The sequence below is a fragment of the Erpetoichthys calabaricus genome, chromosome 3 (genome assembly GCF_900747795.2).
Source record: "Erpetoichthys calabaricus chromosome 3, fErpCal1.3, whole genome shotgun sequence".
In the NCBI taxonomy this organism is placed as follows: Eukaryota; Metazoa; Chordata; class Cladistia; order Polypteriformes; family Polypteridae; genus Erpetoichthys; species Erpetoichthys calabaricus.
This window is the reverse complement of record NC_041396.2, coordinates 50,275,647-50,301,346: the sequence shown is the minus strand read 5'-3', so window position 1 is coordinate 50,301,346 and position 25,700 is coordinate 50,275,647. Positions and strand designations below refer to the sequence as shown.

At 38.1% G+C, this 25,700-nt stretch overlaps 1 protein-coding gene across 3 annotated transcripts in view; it reads left to right on the top strand.

Moving 5' to 3' along the window:
- cad (carbamoyl-phosphate synthetase 2, aspartate transcarbamylase, and dihydroorotase) overlaps positions 1 to 25,700 on the top strand; it is a 134,863-nt gene that overhangs the window by 107,680 nt on the left and 1,483 nt on the right. For all 3 annotated transcript variants that reach the window (XM_028796796.2, XM_028796794.2, XM_028796793.2), the window contains 8 exons: positions 763 to 807; positions 1,640 to 1,806; positions 2,532 to 2,606; positions 4,854 to 5,066; positions 5,801 to 5,926; positions 6,511 to 6,666; positions 6,944 to 7,045; positions 8,108 to 8,202. In XM_028796796.2, coding sequence (XP_028652629.2) covers positions 763 to 807; positions 1,640 to 1,806; positions 2,532 to 2,606; positions 4,854 to 5,066; positions 5,801 to 5,926; positions 6,511 to 6,666; positions 6,944 to 7,045; positions 8,108 to 8,202 — 979 coding nt within the window. The remainder of the gene's footprint in view (positions 1 to 762; positions 808 to 1,639; positions 1,807 to 2,531; positions 2,607 to 4,853; positions 5,067 to 5,800; positions 5,927 to 6,510; positions 6,667 to 6,943; positions 7,046 to 8,107; positions 8,203 to 25,700) is intronic.

Sequence of the window (25,700 nt, the reverse complement as noted above, 5' to 3'; positions counted from 1 at the left end):
GAGACGCCAGGTTCAAACATCAAAAAAAAAATTGATCACAGAAAAAAAAACAAAACTTGAGGAGGTTTTGACAGTTTGTACTTTCCAAATTGTGTAAATCTGTAGTTATTGATTTAAAAAAGAAAGAAAAAAAAGCACAGCCTACGAACATCACTACCATGACCACTTGTCCTTGAAAAATGAAAGGATACTGGCTGCAGCGGATGAGTTTAAATTCTGCTCCAGTTTTACTTTGATATCGTTCCATTTTTCAGGGTAATTAGTTACATAGGAAAAATTTAAATAAACCATCCACGATTGGATTTTCCTGTGTGCCAAAGGCTGCCAGGATTAAATTAAACACTCTGCGACCTTACACCACAGTCAAGCCAGGGCTGGAAAGTTAATCGAAGGACTTGAAGACCAAGTAAAACCCAAAAGTATTGATGGAGGCCATTGTGAAATTTAATGATGAAATAATGAACACTTTTTATACTTATTTACATAAAAGATTTTGTGTATTATTTCTAATAAATCTGAATCTGTACATTAGATAACCAAAAGTGTTTTTTTAATTCATTCCAAATTATTTGTGAAGTTCCTATGTTTAGGAAGTGTTCATAGTCCAGAATAATTTTTCTTTGCTTTTTCCTTTAACTCCTTAATTGTTTTTGTTTATTTTTTAATTAACTGTTTAGACATTTTTGTGCATAAATCTGGTAGGTGTTTTCATATTCAGGTATGTTTAATTCTTGTTACTAGATTGTTTTTTTATATTAACAGCTGAAGAGTCAAAGGAGAAACCCTTGAGGAAAGCTGTAGAATCAGGTTTGCATTCTGTAATTTTTGTGCTTCTTATGTTTTTGGTTTATAATTTTATTCTCAAAGTATACAGTACAATGTATCAAATGTTTATATTCATTAGACAACAATTGAAAATCCTGATGCTAAACTACTAACTTTAACACATTTCAGGTTTTGAACTCAGTAGTGCCACATCTGTCACCATACTCCTCTCTGGGCATGTTTCACCATTCTTTAAAGAAATACTCTGGCAACAGGACACAATTTCTACTTTTTTTTGCTTTAAACATGTTATATCTGTTACCTGTACCTTTTTAAGTGTGTTTTACATATGCTTAAATGTGATAAGAAAGGGACAAGGTTGTGTAGAACACAATGCAACATTTTTTTGTGTGTAAAGTGATTGTGATTACTGGTACATTTCCTGATGTGAAAATTACTAGATTTGCTTTTTCCTCCTGATAAATTTCTAATATAAGTTGTTTGATCAGTTTTGAGATCGGAAAATTTTTGAAGTGTGAAAAGGCATGATTATACTGATTTAAAAAAAAAAAAAAAAAAAAAAAAAAAGTCATGCAGTACATTATTGTTGTGTGAATTCTTTCAAAGACTGCACTATTATAAAACATAGCATCCTATATTTATTTGCATTGTAATAGTTTGGGTTATTCTTTTTCTAGTGGTAATGATTTTGATAACTTACATTAAGAATCTTACTGCTCATTTACAAATTCGTTTTGTTTTATTATATACAAATTTTCTATAATTTAAAGTCCAAGGTAATTTTAGTATCATTTAGTTACTTGTTGTCCTGTCATAATTTGATAATCTCTCTCTCTTTCTTTTGACTTCAAAGAGTTAACCTCTGTCATTGACCACTACATGCACCCGCTTCCCTTGGCACGTATAACTTCTCCACAGCACCAGGGAACCCAAAGTGTGCCTCACCCACAGACCTCGCCTTTTTTGCATCCACTTATTGGGCAGCACATCCTTTCTGTACGACAGTTTAGCAAGGAGCAGGTAGTACATGTTCATTTTTCAGTTAATAATAACCTCACAATTTATATTTTTATATACATGTGAGAAACTGCTTTCAGGAGTTTCTAATATGTATGTTTGCCTACTTTTGAAACTATAATGTGTTGCTTGACATTGACAGCCTGATAAAAACCAAAGAAAGCATGTAATACTTGTTGGGTGGTTTCTAAGCAAAATCTTCTGGAGACATAGCTTTTCTTTCTTAAAAAGTTAACTTGTAATTGCTGTGTATTATTGTTTTAAGTAACATTTTCCACAGTGGGAGATGTCAATAACTATCAACAGTAGTTTTGATTGTGTCTGTATCAAGCAACAGACATTGTTTATCTTAATACATAGGCACAAGTGAAACCTGCTTGTCTCTGTGTTACAAGAGCAGCAATTTTTTTCCATCGGGGTCATTACTATTGTCATGAATACAGTGAAACTCTTTCTTGCATGTGCTAGAAACTTTTGTTTTCCTTACTTGAAATAAGTACCTTACCTCAAAACATCTTCATGGGTGTTTAATCCTGCAATTACTGGCCCTTTGCTGTATAGAAAAGAATTTAATTTGTTCAATGCCATAATTTTAATTTTGAAGGGTTTAATACTTATCTGGAAGGGAGACTGGGTTAGCTCAAGGCTGTGATAAGGCTGAAGTGTGAAAGAGTTGAAGGATTTATTATTTGTCTATATTTGTTTTAACTCATTTATCCCTTCTTTAGATGTCACATTTATTCAATGTTGCCCACAGCCTTCATATAATGGTTCAGAAAGAGAGGCCACTGGATATTTTAAAGGTAGGAGTTTTAACAAAATAATTGTTTTCAAATAGTTTAATTCTTTGAGTGGTTACCTTTTGTTTAGAGTTTGCTTGTTTTAGCTTTGGTTCATATATAGGACTCCGGGAAAATTAACCTGTATATTCTACATTTAGGTTAAGTGTCATTTTTTTTTTTTTTTTGATTATTAATAATCAATAAGATTTCCACCTAAGAGAATGTCATAATAATGTGGGATTTGAAAACAAAATTTTCACTTGGTTAATTATATATCAGGCTTGCCTTCCGCGATACCAGTAATTAATCCAATGATTCAGCAAGGCTCTTACTTTTATTTAACTTACCTTTGTCCATTGTAGGAAGCGGGTTTCCAGCCTTTAGACTTATATCAAGGTAACGTAGGCACACTTGATTTAAGAAATAGAATAATGCAATTTATTGATAAACACAAGGATTATAGCAGTGTGGTAACTACATATATATATTGACATACACTGTAAGACAGGACGCAGACGGACTAGACAGACAAACCTAACATATAGGCTGGCTGTTTAGTAGAATTTAGAGTTCTATTTTATCTTGGCACAGATAAATAGTTTTACGATATCGGCTCTTTGTGGATGATGTCCAGTATCGTAATGGAGCTGATGCTTTGTTGTTGGTCCAGGTTCAAGTGTAAGATTTTTCTTGCGTTGGACTCTACTCTTTCTCTTTGCTGCATGATCCTTGTCCATGCTATGCTGCTGCTTCCTCACAACTGTCTTTTGCCGTTTCATAGGGAGACATTATTACTCATTTTGACCCAAGAGTTTATAGGCTGAAGTTCCCTTCTTAAAGTAATGGCTGCTCTCAAGCAGACAGAGCTCAGTGCTTAGCTTGGCAGACTGGATCGTAGCTCTCAGGCTCACAAAGAGAAGAGAACTTCACCTTTTCAGCTTCTCATAGAGTGGGCGTCTCATGACTTTTGAGTTTAGAGATAAAGATTCAGATGTTTTCAGTATTTTTGGAGAATTCCACCTACCTGAGAGAATACCCATCGAGTTCAGTGATTGCCCAGTGAATATCTCATAGAGGGAGAGAGAGCTTCTTTAGGATAGTATAGAATTTACTGGAAGGTTGAACCTTCTCCTGATTAGCTTAGTTGCATCCAGTTACAAAACCAGTGCTTTCTAATGGGTGGGTTTTTCTGTCCACCTTAGTTGTCATCTCTTGAATTCTAGATCTTTGTCCTTGCTTTAGTTCGTTTTGTGCTGTATGACTCAAGACATCTGCAGAGGGGCTTCTGGAGAGATATCCGTGCCATTCTGATTTACATCTTTGTTATCAGATGAAGTCCAGACAGATACTTTTACAAGCTGGAGTTCAGGCACTTAGTTTGGAATGCAAGTGGAGGTTTTATTCAGCTGAATGCCTGCATCCCTGTTAGATCTACTTTCTTAACAAGCCTGGTGCACCATGAAAACCTAACAGAATGGACAATGCCCATTTTGTCCTACTGCTATTACTTACAGTCTAGCAGTTGTTGCTGCCAAGGGTAGGTTAAAGTTTAGATACTGCATATCACAGTTTAAGCCTAATAAATTTAAGTGTAAACGGAGGTGGGCTGACACTCCATCTTATATACCAGCAACATGCAAACTCCACCCAAGAGAGCAGCAGCACTTCATCATCCAAAGATTAGTCTGTTGAGGCTTACTCTGTACAACATGGCATATACTTAGCTGCTTTTGAGCTTTAGCAATAGTCAGCCTCTCTTGCCTAGTTGGTAACAGGAAATTCCCAATTCAGTACTGGTCCTAATGCATATATACACCCAAGTTATCCTGTTCAGGAAAAATTTACAAAAACTGAAATATCATAAAAATGGAGAAGAAATAAGCTCACTTGCATTTAACTGTTTCTCTAAGCCTCCTTTCATCTCTTTGATTCTTTTCTCCAGACAGGTCTTACTTTCTTTTTACCTGACAGGTTTAATAAGCCAGTCATGCAGTAAGCAAACCACCTAGACTTCTTATCTCATTAGCTACAAGCAGTGAGATGAGGTAAAATTCTTAACAGGTGCTGTAAACTAAAACACTGCCTTTGAAGGCTGAATTAGAGCATCTTGTTGAATAAATAATAAAATAATTTAAGGCGGGATGCACCTCTTTAGATATACAGTATAGAGGTTTGCAGTTCTGTATAGTATTTTTTTTTTTTGGCATTGTTACTGTTTAGTATTTAGGTATTAACATCTTTTCTAACAATGTTTTGTGTTATTTGCAGGGAAAAATAATGGCATCTATGTTTTATGAGGTCAGTACCAGGACTAGTAGTTCGTTCTCTGCAGCTATGCAGCGCCTTGGTGGTTCTGTGGTCCATTTTTCAGAATCCACATCATCCACACAAAAAGGCGAGTCTCTGGCTGATTCAGTGCAAACTATGAGTTGCTATGCGGATGTGCTAGTGCTTCGACACCCACAACCTGGTGCTGTTGAGGTAAGAAATAGACTTGATGTTTAAAGTTTGTATTTCATTAAATTCATAAGGTCTGAATTAGAGGCATTTCAGATATTATAATTGTGAATGTAACAGTCTAGAAGGGCACAGATAGGTGCAAAGAGGTGCCAAATTTAAGTTTCGTTAAGCATAGGCAAAGCAAGTTTATGTGCAACTTTACTTTTTACAGGCATAATTGAGTTCACTTTTATGGCATGGGTGCAAAGTCCATGTTGGAAAGAGATGCATATCTCTCTAACGTGCAGCACCATATTTATCAAGTATTACTTTCGGATATGAACCTTATCATGAAATTTTTGATTTCTCCTCTCTCAAAAGTGACATGTTTTAATATATATGTGTTTACTGGAGAGGTTAAAATACTACATCTTTTACAACAAATGAAACTGCTTGCCACTCTATTCTTAAAAAAAAAAAAAAAAGAATAAAAAGATCTTTTCATTTTTTCCTCTATCATAATGTATTTGCGCTTTTAAAGTACTGTATTTTTATTGTTACTTACTATAGTTTAGCAATATAATTTCTTTTAAATTCAGTCCTACAATTGAAAGTACATTGAATTTTAAGAATAAATAGCATTTTTATTAGCAACAGCAGTGTCCCTAGCTGTGTTAGATCTTTTTATTTTATACTTGATGTGCTTATTTGAGATTACAAATAAAGGTAATTTGTATAATTCTGTGTTTGTTTGTTTGTTTATTTATTTATCTTAGATGGCTGCGAAACACTGCAGAAAGCCTGTCATAAATGCGGGCGATGGAGTTGGAGAACATCCTACTCAGGCTTTACTTGATGTATTTACAATTCGTGAAGAGCTGGGCACTGTTAATGGCATGACTGTAAGTCATCTCGTTCTTTCTCGTTATGGCACTCTTGCACCTTAGTACTTAGTAATAAAGCTGGTGATTTTATTAAAGTAATATTTAATTTTCCAAACAGTGTGATCGTGCTTCATATTTTTCCTTGCAGTAGCACAGGGGGTGGGTGCTAGAGTTGTTACCAGAGCAGGTTTTATGTGTCTTAGTAATTTTACCTAAAATTGATAGTTATTGTATGCCTTTTGTCCTAAAATAAAAACATAATTAGTATATTTGTAACATATCAAAGGAGTACTATATTTATGAACTTCTTAATGGAAAATTAGCACCATGAAAGTTGTTTAGGCTGTTAATTTATTTTAAGTTTGAAACATTATGACTTTTAATAGTGTAGACAATATTAAATGTGCATGGCTGTTATTTTACTATATACCTGACTATGCGTTTTTTTATCTTTTTCCTTGTACTGTAAGCAACTATACTTCTTGATGTCAGTTCTTGCATGAAAAAATCTGGTAGTTTAGCGAATTACCATGCAGATTTGTTTATTTTGCTTTTATATTTGTTTGGGAAGAGAAGTACTTTCTTATGTTAAATATTTGTAGATCACTATGGTTGGAGACCTGAAACATGGACGTACTGTTCACTCCCTGGCAAAGCTCCTTACTCAATATAGGATCACTCTTCGTTATGTTGCACCTAAAAATTTACACATGCCCACAGATATTGTTAAGTTTGTGGCATCAAAAGGAATCAAACAGGTGAGGTTTCAAATTTTTATGTTAAACTGTCATAGCAAAGTGTGACATTAGCAATAGATATCCAAGGTGTAAGTAAAGATATTATAATGTATTCAATTTCAAATGTTTACAAGACTAATTTGTACTTCTGTGAGTAGTATTTTAATGTATTGCCAGAGCTGATTTTATTATTATTAATATTGCATTAGTTTAAACTAAGGAAATTCAGTAATATTTTGCAGATTTTTTTTTTTTTTTTATGTATGTTAATTATCAGTTTTTTCTTTTGCAATTACAGGAGGAATTCGACAGTATCGAAGAGGCTCTTCCTGATACAGATGTACTTTATATGACCAGGATTCAAAAAGAGCGATTTGCTTCAGAATTGGAGTACAGTGCTGTAAGATTTCTTTAATATTTTCTCCACCATCAAGTTGTGTAGATGTAGTTCATTAATGTTTTTTTCCTGACAGATGGGAATATGATTGTAATTTTGTTAATTTTACTTCCTCCTTCTTGGCTAAATAGCACCTTACAGATACATTTTAAGTTGCTAAGCATAGCTGCTTGATAAAGTCTGTTATGCAAGTATTTTGTTCAGTAATTCGCTATCTAGGGAACCTCATAATCCACAGAAAGTGATCAGCAAGTATTTCTAGTGAAGAGAAAAATATGGCATTAAAATAATGGCTTTAGTTGTGTTGGTTTGACATTATCTTTATGATATCCTCTACAAATACTTATCAATCATGACATTTTGTTTGCTCCATAACATAAAGATGTTAATCTTAAATTTCTTCTCTGGGTGATTATTTCTGCTCAGTTATTCCTTTTTTGCATTTATAGTTTTAAATGACAGTCATTCCCTTTTTATTGATCTGCTTAATAGAAATGGCTTTTGTTTTTCGAGTATAAAATTACTTTGAATTATTTTAATTTGATTCAGTTGAGTGGCCTGGAATTTTTTTACATACAGTATGTAAATAAAATATCTTGTGGCTTAATTGTGCAGTTGGAGACCACAAATGACCAAAAGGCTGTGTATTTAAAAAATAACTGTGAACTGTGTCTGAAGGTGAGAATCCAAAGATGTTTAAAAAAAATAAAAATTCACTTGATTTGCTCTCCAGCATTTACTTAATTGGCCCTGAGGAAATATGTAACTTTAAATTATACTTGACTAAGCTGCAAAGTTGTTTTTAAATTCTTAATTCTGAGTAATTTTCAGTTATTTCCTTGTAATAAATTTCAGATAATAAAACCGACCTAGATCAGTAAACTTTTTTACTATGATAGTCCTACATTTTAGTAAAAAAAAAATTGCATATAAAAAGTATACTGTGCTTTATTATTTTCTGACTTGCAATATATTTGACAGTTAGTAATGTTTAAGGTTTTAATTATTTAAAATATACACTAATACTGCTTTTTCATTTGATGTTTCCTTTTTGTCTCCCTTAAGTGCTTTGGCCAGTTTATATTGACACCACATATTATGACTCGAGCAAAGAAAAAGATGGTGGTAATGCATCCCTTACCAAGAGTAAATGAAATAAGGTCAGTATTACTGGAAAATTATGTAGCTCTTTTTCCAACAGTTATTGTGCGTCACTTCAAAGAAGTCACTCTTTTTGTGATGCTAAAAAACTGTGGAACAATGTGGTTAGAGGTCTGCACTCCCACGGGATTACGGCAGGACCCATTGCTGGCAACACCTGACTGATTTTCAGTGTTGCAGGCTGGAGGGGGCAGTTGATACCCTTGTTCGGGTGGAAGCTAGAGTTTGGAAAATTAAAATTAAAACAGGATGTACAGAACATTAATTCTATTTATATAATTTCTCGTGCCACAGCTCCTAACAGCTTCTATTCTGAACAAAGTCTTGAGACTGTACCTGCCTTCTCTATACAATAATAAAGTATCTGTATTTCTCTTAAAAGACTGGACTTACCTTCCTGTCTGTCATGCAACTCTGATCCAAGCTTGACAATACCTATATAAAAAACTGTGCTTCTTAAACAGCAAAAAATATTTTATTTGAAAATGCCACATTAGATGTAACTTTTTTATAGAAATACAAGTATGAAAATACAGAATGAAAACAAGATGTTAGATGTAACTTTTTTTTTTTTTTTTATTGGAAATACAAGTATGAAAATACAGAATGAAAACAAGTTGTTAGATTAAGATGAAGGCACGATTCCAAAATGCTTTTGCCATGTCATGATTCTTTCATTTCTTTTTTCAGAATTGTTAATTTTTCTTTCAGCATAAAGTGATAGTATCTCCCAGTTTTTTTGTTTATCTCAAAGAAGTGCTGTGAAACTTGAACTGTATGGTATCCACACACAATTACGCATGCAAACGTTCTGTGGAGCACAGAATTTGGCAATGTATGATGTCACTTCTACATGCTCATTGAGCCTGTCCTACACTGGAAATTTCACAACAGGCTGTGTCTCTCTTTGAGACAACCTGTTGCAGGGTTCCCGAGACTTGGCATGGAAAATGTAGGAGCAGCATTAAGTATTTTTTGCATCGCACTGTTATCTTTGGTGTCCATTTTTGGTAGAGAAAATGTTATACTGAGATTTACATTTCATTAAAACTAGATTTGTTTAACATGATGTTCTATGAATGTTTGTTTGTCCAGTATTCATTATTCTGAAAATTTAGTTACTTTGTTATTTGCTATAACAGGACCTGTATATAAATATATATTTTTTTTTTTTCCATTTGCCTAAGCTGTTAGGACACATGCATATACTATCTTGTGACCAGCTTTCTCAAGATCGCAGAGCCCGAAGACAGCCTTGCATCCACAATGGTGGAAATGGCATTAAAAAGGAGAGTACAAGTCTGCAAAACTCACTTAAGGAAAGTTTGACATTTGGCAGTCATTTTCAATTGTTAGCGATGCCAATGGCAACCAACTGCCATTTGCTTGCCACGATAAATGAGCTGACATACACTGGGCACAAGTCAGGCACCTCTGGTTTAAAGCACAACGCATATGCAGTAGCAAAAGGTAAAACCTGTCAAAAGTAACAAAGACCGCCAAATGTATATTTGTGTGGATTTTGTTTACAAGGATATAATGCCTGATGGTTAACACGGCAGCCAGAATTAGAAAGTCTTAAACTAAAAAGACATACTGCCCCATCCAATGACTGTATTGTGACACGTGGTAGTGAAAGCCCAAAATATCAGAGGATATTGTACATGACATGCTAGAAATGGTCAATAATTATAGTTTTACTGTTACAACTTATACTTGGACTGAAAACTTAGATTAAACCCATTTCAGATCAACTACAATCCATTATATTATTGAGAGAAAAAATCTTTTTTCAAGGTTGCTTTTTGCGACTCTGTTCTGAGCAAGCACCATTAAAACGGGTGAAAACTTTCTCGCTTTACTGTTTGAAAAATTATGAGTTTTCAGAATTGACTGTTACTGACCGAGGAGCAGGCATAATTACTGCCTTGCATGGTTACACCAGATTAAAGTGTAGTGCCTACTTTTGTAACACTATTTTCTCAAGTGCTTTTGCACCAGCAGCGATGGAGAGCGGTAGCGCTGCAGCAAGTGGTGGACGATACTGCTAGTTTTCTTCTTGATTCAATACCAGGTGATACTGAGGCCAGTACTGCCGATACTGATCCCAATGCTGATGCAGCCAGAGTGTTGTCTTGCAAGAGTGGTTAATAATCTGTAAAAACTTACAGCATTTATGGACATCAAAAAGTCAACTTTTAAAGACTTTGCATTAGTAGACTATTACATATAGTGCCAAAGATCGGACTTTGCTTGTTTATTAACAGAAATGATTAAACCTTTTCAGTTCTTGCAAACAATCCGTGGAACAATAAGAAACATTAGCGTTACATTTTTCTCAAAAAAAAAAAAAAAGTAAAAAGCGTTGCATATTTTGGCTTAAAAATTTTTTTACTGTAAAATGTGCAAAACAGTAGACATGCATTCAGAAGTGTAAAAATTATAGTAATGATGCAAATACTGTGCAAGCATCACTTTTGAATTCATCAGACTTGCTTTCGCTGTCATATTTTAATTTCACTGACTGAATACAGATTCACTTCATCATCGAGAGACTGTAGCAGTTGGACTGTTAAAAAATTGTTTTTAATGAGATGCTAGTTTTACTAGCCACTCCTACAGGTCAGAGGAGAAAACGCAGCTATACTGTTTCCAGGGTAACACTTGGACTACTGTTTTTAACATTGTTTTTACAGCCCAAGTGACACTTGGGTCTAATGCTAGGGAGTGGGGTTTAAAGGTAATATTAAGTATGTATTTATTTTAAACAAAATGGGCATAATAAATATATTAAGCTTGAAAGTATGTTCTAAGTATGTCCATTCATCAAGCTGTAATTGTAATGTACTCCTCCCTAAAAACAGACAATTGATTATTTTCTATTCAAACAATTACAACAGCCTTCCATCAGATTACAATACCAACATTGCCTGGGTACTGGCTGCCTTTATGGAAGGCTCCTTTAAGAGTAGAATAGGGCCTGAGTGTCCGTGCTCTCTTCTGATCACCTCTGTTGTAACTTTGTTTGTTCAGCAATGTGACTGACTTTTATTGTATGTGTTTTATTAGCTTTGTGGTGTTGCTGCAATAATGTACAGTCTTCTGACACGTATCGCATTTTGCTTCATTACTGTTCACTCAGTGGAGTTAAATAACTCCAAACAACACTTCGCTTTCTTTCTGCCATTCCCATTTCATTTCTGCCATACACAGCTCCACTGCTTTGGATGGTGGACCGCAGCACTGCCAGTGTGAATGCAGGGTGATGAAAAATGCAGAAGGAAAAGCAGCTCCTGTTTCACTCAGTATGACACCTTTAATTTAATCATGTCCTCACCATCAAATGCTTTTTAAAATAATTTCTAATAATCTAATAAACTTTCATATTATTGAAAATGTGTAATATCGATACTTTTAATGTGAACATCAATATTTAAATGCAAAGGTCAGGATCGGAAGCATCAATATGTTATCAATTACGCCCATCCCTAGCAGGTTTGCATCCTGGGTCCTCCTTGCACGGAAACAACAACAACAACATTTATTTATATAGCACATTTTCATACAAAAAGTAGCTCAAAGTGCTTTACATAATGAAGAGAAGAAAAATAAAAGACAAAATAAGAAATTAAAATAAGACAACATTAATTAACATAGAAAGGAGTAAGGTCCGATGGCCAGGGTGGACAGAAAAAACAAAAAAAAAACTCCAAAAGGCTGGAGAAAAAAATAAAAACTGTAGGGGGTCCAGGCCACGAGACCGCCCAGTCCCCTTTGGGCATTCTACCTAACATAAATGAAATAGTCCTCTTTGTAGTTCGGGTTTTTCACAGAGTCACTTGATGCTGATGGTCATACAGACTTCTGGCTTTTAATCCATCCATCATTGTTGGAACATCATGGTGCTTTGGGTAGATGGTGGTGGCGCACGCCACCACCAACAGGACACCGGAAAAGGAAACAGAAGAGAGAGTAGGGGTTAGTAGAGATTTTGAATGAATAGTTATTATAATGAATTGGATATACAGAGTGTCAGGATTAAATTACAGTGAAGTTATGAGAAGGCCATGTTAAAGTAATGTGTTTTCAGCAGTTTTTTAAAGTGCTCCACTGTATTAGCCTGGCGAATTCCTACTGGCAGGCTATTCCAGATTTTAGGTGCATAACAGCAGAAGGCCACCTCACCACTTCTTTTAAGTTTTGCTCTTGGAATTCTAAGGAGACACTCAGTTGAGGACCTGAGGTTACGATTTGGAATATAAGGTGTCAGACATTCCGATATATAAGCCGGGGCGAGATTATTTAAGGCTTTATAAACCATAAGCAGAATTTTAAAGTCAATTCTGAATGACACTGGTAACCAGTGTAGCGACATCAAAACTGGAGAAATGTGTTCGGATTTTCTTTTCCTGGTAAGGATTCTAGCAGCTGCATTCTGCACTAATTGCAAACGATTGATGTCTTTTTTGGGTAGTCCTGAGAGGAGTGCGTTACAGTAATCTAGCCGACTGAAAACAAACACATGAACTAATTTCTCTGCATCTTTCGATGATATAAGAGGTCTAACTTTTGCTATGTTTCTTAGGTGAAAAAATGCTGTCCTAGTGATCTGATTAATATGCGATTTAAAATTCAGATTACAATCAACGGTTACCCCTAAGCTTTTTACCTCCGATTTGACTTTTAATCCTAATGCATCCAGTTTATTTCTAATAGCCTCATTGTATCCATTATTGCCAATCACTAAGATTTCGGTTTTTTCTTTATTTAATTTGAGAAAGTTACTATTCATCCATTCTGAGATACAAGTTAGACATTGTGTTAGCGAATCAAGAGATTTGGGGTCATCAGGTGCTATTGATAGATACAGCTGTGTGTCATCAGCATAGCTGTGGTAGCTCACGTTGTGCCCTGAGATAATCTGACCTAATGGAAGCATGTAGATTGAGAAGAGCAGTGGACCAGGATAGAGCCTTGTGGAACACCATATAGAATATCATGTGTCTTTGAGTTATAATTACCACAACTAACAAAGAATTTTCTCCCTGCCAGGTAGGAAAATGCTTTTAGTGAAAAAATAGCTATATAACTGTAACAGATTATATTTAAAGCATCCAAAGTTGCACAGCTTTTGGCTTGTGTTAAAGTGGTAGCTCACAAAGTCACTCAAACAGGAGACAATTTTGATATACTGGATTCAGTATTGCAGCAATTTGATTATTGGCCTCATCAACAAAAAGATACTTACAACTGTGGTCTCTTTTCTGAAATCATTCAAAGCTGTGACAACCGATTTAGAATCAGATATTCCTACCTCTGTCAACGAACTGTTCAGCACCAACTCTAACCACATACCCTACAAAGCAGCAACATTTCTCAGCTGAAAGCTTTTTTTTTTTTAAAGGTAAAGTGACAGGATATCCATATTACTAACCGAGAATGGTAAACCAGATGGCATGGACGCAGGTTTACTAACTAAATCGGATGGCATGGACGCAAGTACACGGCGATGGGACCATGAGACGTACTGCGCAGGCGCGTGCAGCGCATGTCTCATAAACCGCAATCGAAGTCGTATCCACTGCGAACGAAGGACTCACGGCCCAAAAACGAAACAGCTCAACTGACGTGAATGAGAAATGAAGCAACAAGGCGCCCATAGCTAATGACTACCGACACAGCCACGCCAAAAAGAGGATTCTGCGCTGCTGCCCGGATTCAAACGGAAGAGGCTACGGCGGCCCCACAGGTCCACAAAGATAGTACGAAAGGCGTAGGCGTCACCGCCATATTGTGAGTGGCACTACTATGGAGGGCGCAGGTGTCACCGCCATATTGTGTGTGGTGCTACTGCGGAGTGAAGTTAGGAATAATGTGCTGCTGGGGATAGAACAAACCGCTGAACGCTTTACACCGAATTCAAACACAATACAGCTCAAAGATACAAACATGAGCCCACCTGGATAAGATCAATGAACGCAGGCGCCTACACCACGCGTCTGAAACTGTGGAAGCAAAGCAGGCACGGGTTCAAAACGAACGTGCTCGACTGACGGATATACAAACGCGAGCCCGCCTGGATAAAATCAATGAACGCAGGCACCTACAACGCGCGTATGAAATGCCGCAAGCAAAGCGGGCACGGCTCCAAAACGAACGAGCTCATCATATAAGAGCTCACCCATCAAAAAACACTCAGTTATGTGGTACACACAAATCATGTGCTCTCAGCACATATAAAGCGTATAAGGACAATACGGAGAATAGAGACCCAAAGGCGTTGCAGAGAAAAAAAGGCGGATATTATGAAAGCAGTGGAATTTGAAAGGCTTCAAGAAATGATGGCATGATACACATGCAGAGAAAGGTACAGAATATGAAAGTAGTAAAATGCAAAAGTATTGTGGCATCCCAGCCAGGTTGAGGGCTTTTTGGTTTTAAGTGACTGTTAGGTCCGATTGAGGGAGGGCGGAGTTCAGCACGGAAGACTGATAGCGGGGTGTTGATTGATGCGATAAGGGGGGGGGGGCGTTGGAGAGGGTGCTAGAAAGTTGTATTTGGGGTTAGGAAGTCGCCAATTGTTCAAGTAAAACTTTTGTGACATTTTATCATGTCAGTTGCTACAGTATCAAAGAGAAGATAGAAAAGATCGCATTACCGCAAACGAAAGGTGATTAATCATCAGAGCCAGGAGTAATTGAAAAAATAGCAGGACAAATCGAGGTCAGAAATAAAAGGCAAAGAGTAAACAACAAAGTCTTTTCGCATTTGCATCATTCAGTGCACAAAACGTGCATTTACACAATAATGGACCATGCGCTATGAGAATCAGTGGTCCCGGAACAGTTAAAGCAACAACAAGTTAAATTTCAAACAATACACAATTCGGTCAGGTGTATATTGATGATCACGGAGAAGCGATGCAAATTTTAACAGGCAAAAAAGAAGGGTAATGTATATATTCCGCAAATAACATTACACACCAAAGGAGATCATGACATGCCATCCATATTAAAATGTTTACAGTTTACTGTCAGAATAGCATTTGCTATGACAATCGATACATCACTGGGACAAACATTACAAAAGGTCAGATTATTTATTAGAGAAACAGAAACAATATTCACTTATGGGAATTGTCACAATGTGTCTCCAAAAAAAATTGGTTTTAATGAAGCTTTAAAGTAAAAGTGCAAATGATGAAATTGAAACAATTCCAAAGAAAAAAGAAATGTATTTCAGGATACCCAACACCAGGGGTAGGTGAGCAAAGCGAGCGGGGGGCGGAGCCCCCTTGTTATAAATAAATGGAAATAACAAACAGAGGAACCCAAAGCTTTTATTTTTACATCCTTTATTTAAGAGGATTACAAAGGCGCAGGAATAAGAAAAGATTTGTAATAATGTGTATTAATCTCACCTTAATGTAACTGCACTAAATCAAAGAGTGCAGTGAAGTTCACTGGTCAGCTGTTAGTAAAGCCCTCTTTCCTCAGAGTTAGTGAGTAGATGAGGAGGTGTCAATACGTTCACAGTGCTTTACTTGGTGGAGGTATGCTTGTATTGATAAGCAAAAAGTATTGTAAGCTTTGGAGTGTTTAACATTAATATGCATACTGGAAAAGCAAAACATATATATGTACGACTTATAAGTGGGCAGCACCTACCTTCTGTGTCTATTCCACATTTTTGTGGAATGAATAGCAATTATTAACATAGCTCATTCTTTATTTACATATGGAATAATAAGCAGTTTCCTACTTTGTTCAGAAATTATTATTTAAGTCCCATCAGAAGATGTGTAATAAAATACTGATGAAATAGAATTGATGCAAAAAAAGTGATAAGGACAGTTGATCCAAAGAGGGTAAAGCCTCAGACACCCACCTGTACATGATCATGTTAAACAGCTTTATTAACCATACATGACATTTTGTCCTTAATGGAAGCAATGTGTTTCTGCTGGTGGGAATGAGACAAATGAGGAGAAGTGTATGTGGGAGTGGGCGCAGATTTTAAAAATCAGTCCCGTTTAGAGCTCAACATTTTCATAGATTTTTTTTGCTCCTTAATATGCAGTTGATGAGTTTTTACTAGAAGCTTTATTTACTGGCTGTTTTATGACTTAAGAGTCATACTGTACTTTGTGGTTTAGTCTTTGGTAGTTATGAGGAGGAAGAGCATTGTGGCAATATGAATGCATTCAAGTCCCCCCCACCACACATCTGCATCAGTTTATTAATATTGGAAGGTTTTGTATAGCATGGGGTGTCACTGAATGAGAAAAAAATATGAAATTATCACAATATAGAGAACTAAAATGTGTTTCCTCCTTAGTCTTTAATTTGTGAATGCTGAATACAGGACAATGTCATGTGGCATTACTTGTTTTTTGCAATTTATGAGCATGTTGAATGTAAGTATCCTTTTTTATTATTTTGAGTTGTCATCCATAAAATACCTTTGGCTATTCACTGAATCCTCAGCATTGTGATTTGTGCTTGGTATATAGAATTATGATGTTAAATATAGGAACCAACCCAGGATTGTACAGTACACATAACCTCTTTAGCTATGCCAGTCAAAGTAATGTTTTCTCTCACATCCCAGAGATGTAAACTAGAGAGAACCCATACAGCCAACTGATCCTACCTGGGCCAGGATTTGAACCCAGGAATCTATAGCTACATGGAAACTGTGATAACTCCGCATCATGGAGGGAGTGAAAGTGTTTTCTTTTTCCTTCCCTTCTTCTTTGCTTACGTTTTTTTTTTCTTTTTCTCAAATAAGATATACAGACAGGTTTCTCAGTCTCTGACTACCTCTGAGTTATTGTTAGCAAGATTTCTGGAATGGTGTACTTCAGTATAACTTTGTATCAGAATTAAACCTCAAATTAAAATCCTGTTGCTTCTGGGCTGTCTCTAAAGTTCATCATCATCTACAGTTCTTCTTCTTCCATATTTTTCTGTCCTCTGCCTCTTGCTCTGTTACACCCATCACCTGCATGTCCTCTCTCACCACATCCATAGACCTTCGCTTAGGCCTTCCTCTTTTCCTCTTCCCTGGCAGCTCTATCCTTAGCATCCTTCTCCCAGTATACCCAGCATCTCTCCTCTGTACATGTCCAAACCAACGCAATCTCGCCTCTCTGACTTTGTCTCCCAGCCATCCAACTTGAGCTGACCCTCTAATATACTCATTTCTAATCCTATCCATCCTCGTCACACCCAGTGCAAATCTTAGCATCTTTAACTCTGCTACCTCCAGCTCTGTCTCCTGCTTTCTGGTCAGTGCCACCGTCTCCAACCCATATAACATAGCTGGTCTCACTACCATCCTGTAGACCTTCCCTTTCACTCTTGCTGATACCCGTTTGTCACAACAGGTACACTCTCTTTTTCACCTCTCTTCCACAATCCCCATTACTCTGTTCTGTTGATCTCAAGTATTTAAACTCATCCACCTTTGCCAACTCTACTCCCTGCATCCTCACCATTCCACTGACCTCCCTCTCATTTACACGCATGTATTCTGTCTTGTTCCTACTGACCTTCATTCCTCTCCTCTCTAGAGCATATCTCCACCTCTCCAGGGTCTCCTCAACCTGCTCCCTACTATCGCTACAGATCACAATGTCATCAGCAAACATCATAGTCCTGTCTTAATTTCGTCTGTCGACCTGTCCATCACCACTGCAAATAAGAAAGGGCTCAGAGCCGATCCCGGATGTAATCCCACCTCCACCTTGAATGCATCCGTCACTCCTACTGCAGACCTCACCACTGTCACACTTCCCTCGTACATATCCTATACAACTCTTACGTACTTCTCTGCCACTCCCGACTTCCTCATACAATACCACAGCTCCTCTCGAGGCACCCTGTCATATGCTTCCTCCATGTCCACAAAGACGCAATGCAACTCCTTCTGGCCTTCTCTATACTTTCCATCAACACCCTCAGAGCAAACCTCGCATATGTGGTGCTCTTTCTTGGCATGAAACCATACTGCTGCTCACTAATCATCACGTCATATCTTAACGTAGCTTCCACTACTCTTTTCCCATAACTTCATGCTGTGGCTCATCAATTTTATCCCCCTGTAGTTACTACAGTCCTGCACATCCCCTTTATTCTTAAATATCAGCACCAGTACACTTCTTTTCCACTCCTCAGGCATCCTCTCACTTTCCAAGATTCCATTAAACAATCTGGTTAAAAACTCCACAGCCATCTCTCCTAAACACCTCCATGCTTCCATCGGTATGTCATCTGGACCAACGGCCTTTCCATTTTTCATCCTCTTCATAGCTGTCCTTACTTCCTCCTTGCTAATCCATTGCACTTCCTGATTCACTATCTCCACATCATCCAACCTCTTCTCTCTCACATTCTCTTCATTCATCAGCCTCTCAAAGTACTCTTTCCATCTGCTCAACACACTCTCCTCGCTTGTGAGTATGTTTCCATCTTTATCTTTTATCACCCTAACCTGCTGCACATCTTTTCCAGCTCGGTCCTTCTGTCTAGCCAATCGGTACAGGTCCTTTTCTCCCTCCTTAGTGTCCAACCTCTCATACAACTCATAATACGCCTTTTCTTTAACCTTCGCCACCTCTCATTTCATCATCATCTACAGTTGAGGAAGATAATTTTTTGTACTATTTGATAGTCAAAAGATACAGGTAAACAGTTTAGAAAGGCTGCACCTTAAACAGAAAAACTAGGTTACTTTGTTCACATTACACAATCATTCTAATGAAAAGGTACCATTGTAGTTCCTTGTACAGTTAGAACCTGTGTGTTGAAAAAATATTTAGAAGATGTGTTCACTGCTATGATAGGCACATAGTTAACAAATGCTCTGGGAACTATGGAAGAAGTGCAAACTACAATGATATTGTTTTAGAAACATTAAGCATTTGAGGCAATAAACTAAGTGCTACTGACTCATCCAGCATTTTGTTTATTTTTGTGGTGTGTGCTGAAGTATTTGTTTGTGTTTCATTTACATTTTTATTTCCATTTCTATTAAACACAAAACTTCCAAGATAATGGAGTATATTTGGAATAGTTCCGTAAAAATAAGAACTGATGTACCATATATACTCAGGTATAAGTCGGGTCTTGAGACCTGAAAAATCGATCATAAAATCAGACCACGATTTATACGCCCGTTCAAAAATGCAACACTTAAAATTTTTTTTTTTTTTACATCTTTGTGCCTGTTCCAATCTCACATCAGTCTCTCAGATACATCAAATTGTGTGACAGCAGCACAGTTACCAATTTTTTTCACCACTTCAACAACTTTTAATTTAAAACCAGCTTCGTATTTTCTTCTGATCGAACGTTTCATCGTAAATAAGGGATGCTCTTACGATAAAGGTGTATGAGGGTATGAGATACAAAAAACACAAATCCGTGCAAACATTGTTTCGGAATAGTTTGGGTATCACCATGTGGTCACATAGGCACAATAGAGAGAGAGGTTAGGAGCACGCGCTGATACAGCGCATTGCCGCACCCACATAGAAAAAAAGGCCATGTGCTTCGTGGTTACTCTATCAGGTGGGTGTTAGCATGTCATAATCCCTTGTACCAATAGCGTGAGTTTTCTGCATTCGACTTATACAACCGACATTATAAAATACCAGAAATTATACAGTAAAATCAAGTCCCAACTTATTTGCAGGAGGACTTATCTGCGAGTATATACGGTAGTTTGTATTTATTTTACCAAGCCTAAATGGTTTAAGTTGTGTATTGTTTGTGTATTGTCAATTCTGATACACACACTCTTCTATTTACTACTCATGTTCATAACTGCTTACCTGAAAATGAATGTTGATCATAATTATAAATGCAACTTAATGTGTCACAATAAGGATTTTCTTTACCTTACTCTGGTGAAATAGTGTTACTCATTCAAATTTGTATTGGATACGTGATAATAACAGAAAAATAAGTGACACTAACAATGGCAGTAAGCTATACTATGCAAGTAAATAATGATCTGTTCTTAAAGAAGAACTCTAGTAATCTTTCACATATTAACTGAAAATTACTTATTGCTGAGTGATTAAAGTTACTGAGTACCCTCTCTATTTGTAGAAACTCAAATTCCACAGACTTCTGCCCACTCTGCAGATAATTATTACTGTAGTTAGAACTGTATTAAACCGACCCCTGGAAAAGCGCTTATTTTCATTAATTATGCATGAATTCACACAAAAGAAAAGACACCATGCCTGTATGTTTTGTGATGTTTTACTCCATAAAGGGTTGCTTTGGTGTGAAAGGCATATAGTGCACAGTCAGATCATCTGCACAATTGAAAAACTCACACGCATTGTATCAAATTTGAAACCATTTAGTCTACTCAAAGCCTTCTGTTGAGGTAGACATGTCAAACAAAGTAGTTTGCAAAATTCTGTTTTATTTATATGAATGTTAAGTGAATGCAAAATGAAATTGGGTGGGCATAAGTAATGCACTGAAAAGTCTGAGGTATTTGTTCATTCAAGCATGAAGTAGTAATAGTTTTATTGAAGCAAGTTATTTGTAATGTTGCCAAGCACGTTCTCCACTGCACCATTTAAATCAAAGTAAATGTGGCATACAACATAAATATACAATATGGATATTCAAGTATTATTTATTTAAGCACACTTTTTGTTGTTTTACATTATATTAATTTTTGTGATTGACTGACTGTTCAGCAACCTTTATGACTTGTGGGTAGAAATTATCCCTGAATATACTGGTGCATGTGCTGATTGCCTTGAACTGTTTGCCAGAAGGGAGGAGTGAGAGAAAAAGGCTGTGCAGGATGACTGAGGTCTTTAATTATATTGTTTGCTTTTGTATATATCCTGAAGTGAAAGCAGCTCCCAGCTGGTAATATTCTGTGCCAAATTCATGACTCTCAGCAGTGCCTTATAATCTTGAGCTGAGCAGGTGCCGTACCGAGATGTGACGAATTCAGTGAGGATAGACTCTACTGTTCACCTGAAGATGTTTGTATGAACTAATGGAGAAATACCAGCTGTCTTAAAACATATGAGGAAGCAGATGTGCTAGCGAACCGTTTTGATGAGATGAAATGTGTCATGCCCACTTCAGTTCGACAGTGAATTTCAGTCCTAGAAATTTTAAGTTACTTTCTCTTTCAACAGCATCCTTTCTGATGTAGTTAGAAGTGTGGTCTGCTTTCTGAAGTTCGTGACCAGGGGTCAGATTTATAAACCTTGCCCTTGTACAAAAGATGGCTTAAAAAGTGGTATATGCTGCCTTCCACACAAATGTCTTGATTTATAAAAGAAAGCTTGGTGGAAACACTTGCATATATTTATGGCAGCTCTGACCCAACCATACACAACATTTTGGAGAAAGTAGGAAATGTCACCCTTGATGAAGTAGGGAAATGATGCCAAACCAGCTAAATATGGACTCACACATATAATAATTTATATCACTGAGCTGTTGTTATCCTGTGCATTGACATGATAAACATATTCATGTTCAAAAATGATGACTATGATCTTCATGGGCGCTTTGGCCATATGCTCCAGCCCCTGGATCGCTTTTCCGTAACATTTTTGAAGACCTGAAAAGGTTGATGCACAGTCTAAAGTGCCCTTTCCAGCTCCCGCACAGTCCACATACCATTACCTGTATTGGCCACTGGGTCCTTCTTAGGTATACAGAAAGGTCAGTCGGTTGGGTGGTCTTTTGCTTGGCCTGCCTGTTCTGCCTGTACCCATTTATCCGCGGCAACATGGCACTCCTTGAATGGCTGCTTACCTGCTTTGGAGAAGGCAGTTTGAGTCTTTGCCATCCCCTCTCCCCCCTTGTGGGCTCTTGTCTGTCAGGCGAGGGTCCAGGCAACACTGGGGCCATCATCTGCTCTGAGTCCAGGAGGTAGTTCACGTGCTCCTCCCCAGTGAGTAGCGGCTCCTGCGAGCTCGTACCGCTGTCATCTTTCTCCGGAGTGGACAGTGGTTGACAAAGAGAGTCCGGCTTCTTGCTACCTAGAAGGAAAGTTCTGGCAAAAAATGTAAGACACTTGTCGGACATAGTGCATCTGCAGCTCGCGCTTACCTCCTTCCCAGGTGCATTGTCTGACACGCTTCTTCTCTGGCAAACTTGCGGTTGATAGTGTATGCCAGGCTCGGTGCCGTGCTCAGCTTTTGCTTGGCCCTTTGTCCCATTACGGGCAGGGCAGGGAGTCACAGTGCCTGTTCTCCTTCGCTTTAGTGTGGGTGGCTGCATTTCCATGTGCTTGTGCTGCTGTGTTGGGATTGCTACAGACAATTTTATTGCAGATCTATGCCTTGTAAGTGGCCAGGGATCCTGCCGACTATACCACCCGAGGCCTGCAGGGGGTGCATCAGCTACCCAAACCTGTCAACGTCTGTCCGTTTTTTTTCTCTCTCTCTGGCTCCTTTTAAGCTGCTCCTGGGAGTGGTCCAGGTGGCTCATAGCAAGGTCTGGGATCACTCCCAAGGTGTGGTGAAAGCCAAACATAGCAGGGCTCTGATGTCTCTATAGCTCCGTCTGGTGGTGCCCATGGAACCAAACAGGATTCCAGCGAACTCCCAACTCCCAGCTTGCCCTGTGGGAATCCATGGTGCCACAACAGCTCAGGGGGGCTGCCCTCAAGCACCCCGGGGGAGATAATGCCCTCGGCCCACTCTCTTCCCCTCGTCCTTCCATCCAGCTGGCATCCCGGTTGGGCAGGGCCCCTGGCCATATGAGAGAGAGATAAAACTGGATGCAGACAGACAAACATATAAGATATAGTGTAGCTGTTTACAGGTATTTAGAGTTCTATTTTATCTTGGCACAGATAAAAAGATTTATAATACCAAGTCTTTATGGGTGATGTCCAGTGTTGTGTGAAGTTTCTTTGTTGTTGGGTTCAGGTGGAAGATTCTTCATGTGTTGCTGCATGATCCTTGTCAGTGCTGTGTTGCTGCTTCCTCAGCTTGCCTTCTGCTGTCTTTTGCCACTTCATAGGGAAAAGTCATTACCCTTTCTGGCATAAGAATGTGGATGCTGTAGTGAAGTGATGGCATCTTCTCTGCCTTCAGACTACTGGCACGGAGCTTTGGCTTGACAGACTGGGTCTTGGATTCTGGTCCACAAAGATAAGAGTCTGACAAATTTGTCCCTCCAAGCAAGAGGCTCATAACTTTTAGTATGATAGAAGATTTTTAGAAAGTCATTTAGAGAGTTCCCCCCTCCCTGAGAGAATCCTCAAGGAGTTCAGTGAGTGTCCAGCGAATATCCCAGAGAGAGAGAGTGGGAGAGAGACTCTGGATGGTCAGAGAGTTTCAAAGGATGGTTGAACCTTCTCCTGATTGGATTGAAGTCACTTCCATTTGCAAAAATGGAAAATTAGAACATTGTAGACGATAACAGGCCATTTAGCCCAACAAACCTTGCCAATCCTATCCACTTATCCATCCATCCATTTTCCAACCCTCTGAATCCGAACACAGGGTCACGGGGGTCTGCTGGAGCCAATTCCAGCCAACACAGGGCACAAGGCAGGAACCAATCCCGGGCAGGGTGCCAACCCACCGCAGGACACACACAAACACACCCACACACCAAGCACACACTAGGGCCAATTTAGAATCGCCAATCCACCTAACCCGCATGTCTTTGGACTGTTTGAGGAAACCGGAGCGCCCAGAGGAAACCCACGCAGACACGGGGAGAACATGCAAACTCCATGCAAGGAGGACCCGGGAAGCGAACCCAGGTCTCTCAACTGCGAGGCAGCAGCGTTACCCACTGCGCCACCGTGCCGCCCCCTATCCACTTAATTCTTCCAAAATAACATCAAGTCTAGTTTTGAAATACCCTAAAGTCCTACTTTCTAACATACTACTTGGTAGCTTATTCCATGTGTCTGTGGTTCTCTGTGTAAAGAAAAACTTACTAATGTTTGTGCAGAAATTTATCCTTCACATGTTTCTAACTGTGTCCCTGTGTTCTTGAAAAACTCATTTTAAAATAACGGTCTTGATCTATTGTATTAATTCCATTCAGAATTTTAAACACTTCAGTCATGTCTGCTCTTAATTGGTGCGTTCTTCTGTCCATCTTAGTTTGCACCTTCAGTCTCAAGAGGGGCCTCTGGAGAGATGTTGGGTCACCTCAGATTTACACCTTTGTTATCAGATGAAGTCCTGGTAGATCCTGGTACAAGCTGGAGTTCAGTCACTTAGTTTGGAATGCATGTTAGGAAGGCACAGCTGCTTGTTAAATCTGCTTTCTTAATTGGCCTGGCATGCCACGAAGGCCTAACACAATGGGCATTGCCAACTTTTTCTTATATTGTCAAAATATCTAGTAATTAGCCAGTTCATTTCAGGTGGTAACTGGTCATATCCAAATCTCTGTTAATCATCCAGCAAGCAAAACTGTGCTCTGGCAAAAGTGTGAAGATGTAGTAGATTTGTTTGTGTTTTAATGAATATTTGTTTATTCAGTATGTGTTTGTTTTCTCCTGTGTTAATTCAAAAAGTTTACAAGAAAATGTTCAAAAAGTCACCATACTTGATCATCTACTGTTCAAGTATAAGCAATGAAACCAGGGTCTTCATGTATAATGCATGTTTGTCTTTGAGTTTGACCACATTTGATTTGGTTCTAGGTATCTCCTAGAACCTGGTAAGCTTAAGGTGTCAGAATGGCATTAACCTAAATATTTGGATTATCACTTATTTTTAAATGAATTCACAGGTGAAAGAAACAGTTTTATTATGTGTGCACAATTCAAAATCTGTGCATATTAAAGTTAGATTCCAAATAAAAACAGTACTTTTTGTTTATGCACAGGGTTCCCACAGGAAATCCTGGAAAAGTTAAGGAAAATTGTCAGATGACCAAGTTTTGGAAAAGTCATGATTTTTTTTAATATATATTAAATAAGGTCTGTGTTATGCAATCTAGTCAGTCAGTCATCATCCAACCCTCTATATCTTAACACAGGGTCACGGGGGTCTGCTGGAGCCAATCCCAGCCAGCACAGGGTGCAAGGCAGGGCGCCAACCCACCGCTGGGCACACACACACACACTAGGTACAATTTAGGATTGCCAGTGCACCTAACCTGCATGTCATTGGCCTGCGGGAGGAAACCGGAGCACCCGGAGGAAACCCACGCAGACACGAGGAGAACATGCAAACTCCAAACAGGAAGGACCTGGGAAGCGAACCCAGGTCTCTCCTTACTGCGAGGCAACAGCGCTACCACTGAGCCACTGTGATGTCCATGTAATTTTGTAAATTGGAAAAATCTTGAAAAGAGGATTACACCCATTAGTCAGATCTCATAACAATTGTATAGTGATTTGTAACACATAGTGTATGCCGAAATGCTATTTAAATGTCTATTTGGTAATCTCTGGTAAACAAATAAAAAGTACAAGCTATGGCTTTAAAATGAAGATGCAGAATGTGCAAAATATAAATTATGCG